Genomic DNA, 8,720 nt, shown 5'->3' with positions numbered 1-8,720 from the left:
GTGCATTTCGCGACTATGGAAATACGATGATACACATATCACATATTAAATATTAAATATATTATAATAATGAATACGTACATTTCACTTAGGTATACGGAGTCGTTTAGTATGATAGTGCATAAACTGAAGGCAAACGTATTACTAAAAATCTTTGCACACTTTGTAACTATGATTATGCAGGATGATTAATTAAGCATGCTCGCCTCTTTCTTCTTCTTTTAATGCAATTATTTAAAATCTCTTTTTTAAGTTATTAAATATATTTAAAACCCATATTTTTAAGGTTAAATACTAATAATTCAGATTTTTTGTGTTATTATTAAAGACTGTTCTGCGGAGATACAAACTTCTGTTTTTCAAACGAGAATTATCCACCCTTCCCTCTATAGTAAATTATTTACTTATCCTAAGAATTTTGAAGTAAAATACAAACAAATGACAGGAATTTCATATATTTGTAAACTTTTTTCTAATTTTGAATTAGGTAGATCATAACATTTTCAAAAAAAATCATCTGTTTAATAATATACTATACATGGTGCCCATGGTGGGTTCTCGTTTGGAAAACAAAATTCTGTATCACCTTACGAAACATCTTACTTAATTAACAAAATTGCAAAAGTATGACAATATAGTTTTTAAGTGAATTAAAAATTTTTAAAAATCAGAAGAACTTTTATAAATGAATTGTTAAATGGGGACAAGCATGCCCTGTAAACCACCCTGTATATGAATAATGCATGGACAGTTAAACCTATGCATTATCTTATTATTGGGTAAGAGGTTTTCTTTTTTTTTTAGTGACGAATTTATTTTGGCGAACAATTTATCGGAATAAATTGCGAGTATGAATTTTGGTATGTACTTTGCATTCGATTTTGTTTTAAAATGTTGTTATTATGATGATATTTCTGTACAAGCATTAAATTAAACATAGACATTATCGTACATATTATAAAATGCATATATAACTATATTAATAATCTTATATTATTTATAAAATAATATCTATACATATTATGTATTATGTATTGTGAGCTAATATTGGTTTAAATAGTTGTTGAAAATGTTATAAGTATTGTCATCTATAAGTATTAATTTTTTATATATGAGTACAGAGTACATGCATTTTAATAACACATACTATTATTAATTTTCTTATTATCACGCTTTTGGAAAAATAATATTAATTGATGAATTATTCACCAACCAAGGGATATAAGTTATAGATTTCAGTATATAATTTTATCATCATAATAATTATTCATATCAGTCTCCGTTTTGGGCGTTTCCGGCGTCGACGACCACAATGTAATATTGTCAAAATATTATTGCTCTCGCGTTACAAATTATTGTTTATTGTTCATTGGCGTATAATTATTGCTATAGTTTTTCGTGAATTTCGTTGTTTTCGGACGAAAACGACGGATAAATATTATCATTACTGGAAACATTCAACGAGAAATCAATTTCACTTGAATAAACGAGGTTATCGCCGCGGAAGTGCCCGGTGTACCATCATAATTATAAAATAATTTTAAAATAATATTATATTTTGATCAACAATTTTGAGAACGCGATGATCAAAATGCTACACCTTCAACGTCCATCGAATACAATTAATGAAATCATTGTCACCCGATCAACATATCGCTCAACATAATAATAATTATAATAATATATGTTAATTGTTATTCTGATTTACTTGATAATAATAAATTATATCATATTATTATTATAACGTAGTCTAGTTCTACGCGAATGAGAATCTGTGAAAAACCCTGCAGGTGTTAGATCGATCCTGTCTATAGACTTATATCATAATATACATAATATAGAGAATATTATGTCATACGTAGTACGACAAAATTTAATAATAATAATTGCATTAAGACTACTAAATATCGTATAGTACAATATACATAATACATATATATATATATATTTAATTTTAACGGAATTTGTATTTCTTTGAGCTCTTATCACCACCACTAAGTCTAAGTGTACAATAAAGATTATTTAATCGCATTTAAGTAATAATATATATATATATATATATATATATATATATATATCTGTGTGTGTGTGTGTAGGTATATAAAACGGCGATCCGGTAAACACGGTGACCGATGAGTTCAGTCCGCGCCTAGTAGCACCAGATCGTCGGCGACCACGTCACTGATGTGTAGGTATATAATCCAGTACATAAGATTAAAGCAGATGAAGCACACCGGAAACACGATCCTCGAATACTTGTCGATATCGCTGGGCGTAATGCCGTAAAGCTTGTTGATATCCTTATTAGGGTGCATGACATGTTGTGTGGGGATGGGCGTGATGTTGTCGTCGTCCCCGCGGCCATTGATGGTGTTCTCTAGTGATCCCCCCTTGAGGTAATTTTTTGGATCATGGGCCTTGAATCGCACCTCCTGGAACAAACGGGAATCACTTACAAGGGGCACCGCAACTTATGTCATAATCGAAGATCGATCACAATAGATAAATATACATTTTTCCGAAAATATTGCATTTGTTTTATTATTAATATTTGATTACTAAAATAATATATTTTTTCACCTTATTAAATAAGCTTATACAACTCAAAATATATTACTATTTTTTTGTGAATACTGTTAAAAAGCAAAAATAGATTCATAGCATAAGTAAAAAAATATATTTAAATAAATCGTAAATATAATTTTGTAAAGTTAAATTTAAATTAAATTAATTTTATTTATAATAATAAAATATACGTAAAAATTTGAAGTTCCAAAATTAATGTTTTTAAGTTATAACTAAATAATTAACAACGTTATTTATCGTTTTAATAAATAATTTTGTCGAAATTCAAACTTAAATTGTCTAAAAAAAAAAAATGTTTTTATATATTATTAAGATTTTATGGCTCTGGTATAAATTACTTATAAAAAATATCTTATTAAATTTTCAGTACAAAGATATTAAAAAAAAGTTTTTATGAATTTTTAACTACTAAATACTTATAGTCACTTCTTATAATTTTGAAAAATATTGTCGAAATTCTAACTTAAAATGCGTGTAAAAATATATCGAGGTACCTAATATATTTTTTAACAACTTTTGTAAAATTTTCAAGAATTTTGACCCAGTGAATAATTTTTATCGATATTTATAAAAAAAGAACTAGTTTAGCATAAACATTGTCGTTTCATTTTGTTGTTTTTCCCAGATTATAAAAAAAGACTGGATATTTTTAATTTTGATCTCATCAAAGTACAATATTTATTTTATTTTTATCCAAAACCACACTAAAAGTTAAAATATACAATTTTTGCCCTTAGGCACAATAATCATATGTTATAGGTAATGAGGATTTAATATGGGTTACGAGAGAGAAGAAACCATTCAGTGAAAGCACTACCTATTTGACTTTTTTTTTTTATTTATAAATCAATGTGCAAAATTGGTACTGTTTGATTTGTGATCGCAATAGACGAATTGCGGTTGTAATATCATTGAAGGTAAAATTACCGTCTTAATTGCGGTTCTTATTTGGTTATCGATTATCCAATAAGCTCTTATCCAAATTGCAGTTGGTCAAAGTTCAATGCAAGACGTTGTTAAATTGACTTTAATTTTTAAAATCTCACTAATTTCGATAATGTGTTGTGAAAAGGGAAAAATTTTACGTTTATTAAATCATTTTAAATTTAGACAATATCGTCCTCTAAAAACAGAAAAAAATCTTTTTATTGTACCAATAAAAATTGTAATGCATAACTATAGATAATCGAACCTGTGTTTTTAATAATAAAAATAATCATAAAAATCACCAAGCAGATCCTATTCAAATATTAAACAGACAAGGCTAATGAATTATCATTTTTGGAAAAACCAGGAAAATAATTGGTCTAGAGGCGGAAAAATATATTAATATTTTGAATAAATTAACAGGCAGAGACATGATTCGCATAGGTAAATAAATAAATTAAATTAGGTTTTTTATTCATTAATTTTGGAAATAATTACTTATTTATATATTAATATTTTACATAATACTATAATACTATAAGAAAAATAATATTATATTATCAAGTAAATTTTAATAAGTAATATAAAGTTTATTTTTAGGGAAAAATATTAATCATGCTAAATTACAAAAGTTACCAAAATTACCGAAATGTGTGGATGAAGTACATGATTATTTGTATATGGACGAAGTGATATTCACGAAAGGAAAAAATTTAGTTATACTAAACGATAAATCATGCAATTTAATAATATTTTCTTGTGAAAATAATTTGAAATTCATGTGCAGTGTTGAAATTATCTTTGTGGATAGCACTTTTGACTATTGTGTAAATTTCTTTCAGCAGATGTTTACAGTAATTGGTTTCAAAAATAATAAATATGTTCTTATTGCACTTAGTTTATTAAAAGATAAGAAAAAATTATCGTACAGAATTGTTATTTTTACGCTAAAAAGTAAATGTTTGGAAATTTAATATTTAAATCACAACATATAGTTTTCAGATTTTGAAAAAGGAATTCTTCAAACTGCAAGAAAAAAAATCCCGAACACCACTTTGGTTGGATGCAGATTTCATTTCTGTCAAGCCTGGTGTAGAAAAATTTTTAAATTATTAGGACTGACTATAGAGTACAAAATAACAACTCGGTAAATGAAAACTGATTGCACTACGTTGTTGAATTGACTTTTCTTCCTCCAGATTAAGTGGGGAATGTGTTTTTGAAATTAATCGCCGAAAAACCTATAGATTTAAGAGTTACTGAATTTGGTAACTTTGAACAATTATGTTTGGAGAACGAATAATAGAAGTGAAGTGTTCAATTCTACATTCAAAACTGAAAACCGATCGCCACATCTCAATATATTTGAATTTTTTAAGTTTAACTAAAAAACTCATATTGACACATATACAAAAATCAATTTAGTACGTCTTATGGAAACCAATAAAAAATGTGAAAGCATAAGTCAAAAGTTTATTAAAAATAAAATTAAACAGTATTTGAATAAAAAAATTGTCTCGCTGACGTTTGTTAAAAGCGTATCTATAAATATAACTCATTATAATATTATATATTTATTATTTTTATTTGATAAATGTGTATTTTGTATTTTAAATGTAACTATATATTATTACGGAATGTGTAAGTGTATCTATAAATTTGTATTTTGAATTTAACCGTCGCACAATAATATGTAACTATACATCAATATTTAAAACATAATAATCAACAATGATTAATATTTAATTAATAATTAACATTAATCATATTTCCTAACCGTAACTAAATTTTGTTTTTTATTTGTTTAGATTCCGACCGCAACAAGGATTTTTTTTTGTTTTACCTATCTTAATCCTGACCACAACTCGGTATCAACCGCAAAATCAAATTCGCAAATCATGACACCAAAGTTAAAAATTGAAGATAAATAATTATCGTGTACACATACAGACACGCAGAGATACACTGACAGACACATACACATACAAAACACATTATTTTAAAATCATTACATTCACATTTTAAAAATCATTATAACAGACCTGAGGGTATTCCCTTATCACACAATGTTAAACAACTCAAAAATTCAAAAACTTGTAATTCGAATTTTGATTTAAATATTTCAACATTTTCAAAATGATTATCATTATAATCACAATAGAAAATGGAAGTTTTCATTTAAAAACCAAATTTTGCATTTTTTAAATTAATACGAATATTTTTTATAAGTTAATTCCGAAAATTCCAAGACTGGGTTTTAAGTGACTGCATTGTTAGAAAAAAAAAATGGACTAGTAAATTCGATTGTTGATATGCTCTATCATTATAGAACATAAATTAATAAACTATATCATTAACACGTCCAGTGTTTTTTTAAATAATTCAAATGGGCATAAACATTTGCGACGCTTACGGTTTGTCGAGGCGTGTGGTCCAGGTCTCCGACCATCAGCGATCCTGACAACGTGCCGGTATGGCTCATGTGACTGTGCCGGTGACCTCCACCATCGTAACCATGACTGGACATGGTTCCATGCGACGCCAAACCATGGCTGGACATACCGTGTGGAAGGGTGCCATGGCCAGACTGGAGCCCGTGGCCGCCGGATAGGGTACCGTGTCCAGACAAGGTGCTGTGACCGGATATCGAGCCATGACCGTGACCGTGACGTGATGAATGTTGAGAATGGGCGTGCGAGTGGCCGTCGTGAGCGGAGTGACCGCCTCCTCCACCACCACCACCTTTCTTCTGTTCGGCAATTTTTTGTATTGCTAAAAAGCGATTCTTCCGCATTTGTATCCTCTTAGCCATGTACCCTACGGTAGCATATTCTGTAAAATCCAACAGCAATCGTTTCCGGTTAAAAATTGGATATAATAACAGTAAAATTATAATAATATTAATAATAATAATAATAGCGTACAGTCGAATTCATATTGTGTTAACAATATTATTCGTGGAAAAGTAATTTAAAATGTTCCAATTTTTTACTAAATATAAATATTAGATATAAAAAAAATTGTCTAACTTTTTGATCGTTATTCAAATTATATTGGTTATTTTTTTCATTGATTTTATATAGTATATTCGTGTTTTGTGTTACATTTGCAATGGGAACCAAAAACTAGTACAAAAATATATAATATCTTGATAGCCAATTTTTTGTTATGCGAATATGCGATAAATTGTATGCACAGAAAAATATTAAATTTTTTTTTACCGTACATTAGAGAAAATATTAAGTGGTGTACAAGCTACTGTATTAAGTAGGCCACAAATAAATATCCCGTATACAGTTGATAATTAATTATTCCCAGCGATGAAATTTTAATAATGATTATTATTTTGATGATGTATCATTCATCCTGAACAAATTTCCGGTGATAAATTAACAGAAGTGACCAATGGCGTTTTGTATGAAGTGATGAGTGTTTGTTTCAGATGTGCTCAACATTATGCGGGCTTTGATATGCAAACTAATTACACTCTGGACCGTTAATTGGTCGGTGAGAGAGACAAACATTTTAACTTCATCATCAAAGGTAAACAATATGGTATCCATAATGAAGTTCGATATAGACGTGGTTTTAAAACGGTTGTTATATTTATGATGACCCAACAGATGTGTTTATCTGCCATAGCTGTTATAATAATGACTCAAAGTTGTCGCCGAGAGTACAATTTTGTATTGTATTTGGTAAATATATATATAGTGTACGGGAGGTGTGGTAACATTATTTCGCTGTCTTGTAAGATTGTTGTTTGGGTTTGGATGGTAGTGCATGTTTAATACTATATTTTACATCAACAGAAAGCTTTATCGATGCCATCAATGATATTTTTTATGACTTGTTCGAAAGATCATTATTTATGTTTATTACTGAGGAGTCATTTGTTTTAGAGCAATATCGATGTCTGAGTGTACCAATATTCTTTAAAGTACTGGAAGAGGAAGTAACCTAACCTAATCTAACTATTCCGCTTGAAATTATCCGTAAGGTCATATAAATAAACAATCATGAAAGGTTTAGATTAGTGTACTGGAAATTAGAGTCTTCATGTAAGCGATATGATTTTTAAAAATAATTAATACAAAATATAATTAAATTATTATATTATATTATACAGTTATAATATTATTTTAATTAAAATAACAATAGAAAAATTACAACTGTGGAGGAGAACATGTGATCAGTATAATAATATTATTATTAATTGGGGTATTTACTGAGATAATTTTATCAGGTTTTGGATTTTGAACGCTGGTTGTAACTAGGTATTCAAACATTGAAATAAAAAGAAATCAAACAAACGTTTTAGTATTAATAACCTCTATTATTCTAGTTATGTGGTTTAAACAGGTGTATAAGTTATGTTAAAACCTAAGAAAAGTAAAAAAAAGAGATACACGGCATACTACATGGGGGGGGGGCATAAGAAGTAAAAAAATAAAAAATAAAATGTCATCAGATAAAAAAAAGCTTAGCCCAATAATATTTTTTTTTATTTAATTTTCGTGGAAGTTAGGATTTATAACCTTATGAAAATACGTTAAAAACATCATAGCGCAATTAAATTAATATAAAAACAATACCTACCACTATAACAGTGGTAGTATGGAAAACATAAATACGGTAAGCAAAAAGCTTATCACCGATCATATGGCATCAACAGTATACAGTATTAATAATATCATAGTGTAACCACTCACCTAAGAGTGAAGCGAAAACCATGACGAAACACGTGCCCAGGTAAACGTCGATAGACTTGACGTAAGATATCTTCGGCAGTGCAGCATTGGTGGATGACATGAGCGTAGTCATGGTCAGCACAGTGGTAACACCCAACGAGACGCGGGCGGGTGTCGCGCACCTATTTAGCCAAAAGCTTACCCACGATATAATGACGATCAGCCCGCTTGGTATATAGATCTGAATTAAGTAGTATCCCATGGACCGCACAAATTGGATTTCGCAAGCCAGTCTCGAATAGTTTCCTGCAACAGTTGACGGTTGTCGTCACTACATTGCAACATAATTGATCATAGAGCGGAACTGATCTTGGCCAAAATCAAACTATCATCTTTCGGTCAGTAAATTGTTTTATTCATAAATTATTTAAAATACCAAAATTTTAAGAACCATTCGATACAATCATAATATGTTTACACTCATTAAAATTTATACCTATACAAATTTCTCCTTCC

General features: G+C 28.8%; 1 protein-coding gene across 4 annotated transcripts in view; it reads right to left on the bottom strand.

Moving 5' to 3' along the window:
- Positions 1 to 1,890: 1,890 nt before the first annotated feature.
- Positions 1,891 to 8,720, bottom strand: part of LOC112597619 (gamma-aminobutyric acid receptor subunit beta-like) — a 47,008-nt gene continuing 40,178 nt past the window's right edge. For 2 of the 4 annotated variants that reach the window (XM_025343730.1, XM_025343732.1), the window contains exons 7-9: positions 8,226 to 8,510; positions 5,927 to 6,345; positions 1,891 to 2,432 (exon numbers count right to left, since the gene is read on the bottom strand). In XM_025343730.1, the coding sequence (XP_025199515.1) occupies positions 2,139 to 2,432; positions 5,927 to 6,345; positions 8,226 to 8,510 (998 nt within the window). In that variant the 3' untranslated portion in view covers positions 1,891 to 2,138. The remainder of the gene's footprint in view (positions 2,433 to 5,926; positions 6,346 to 8,225; positions 8,511 to 8,720) is intronic. The other 2 variants (XM_025343731.1, XM_025343733.1) reach the window with 2 other exon arrangements.

The sequence above is a fragment of the Melanaphis sacchari genome, unplaced genomic scaffold (assembly GCF_002803265.2).
Source record: "Melanaphis sacchari strain LSU unplaced genomic scaffold, SCAv2.0 Contig42_pilon_pilon, whole genome shotgun sequence".
Classification (NCBI taxonomy): domain Eukaryota; kingdom Metazoa; phylum Arthropoda; class Insecta; order Hemiptera; family Aphididae; genus Melanaphis; species Melanaphis sacchari.
The sequence above is the reverse complement of the archived record's forward strand: the minus strand, read 5'-3'. Positions and strand labels throughout refer to the sequence as shown.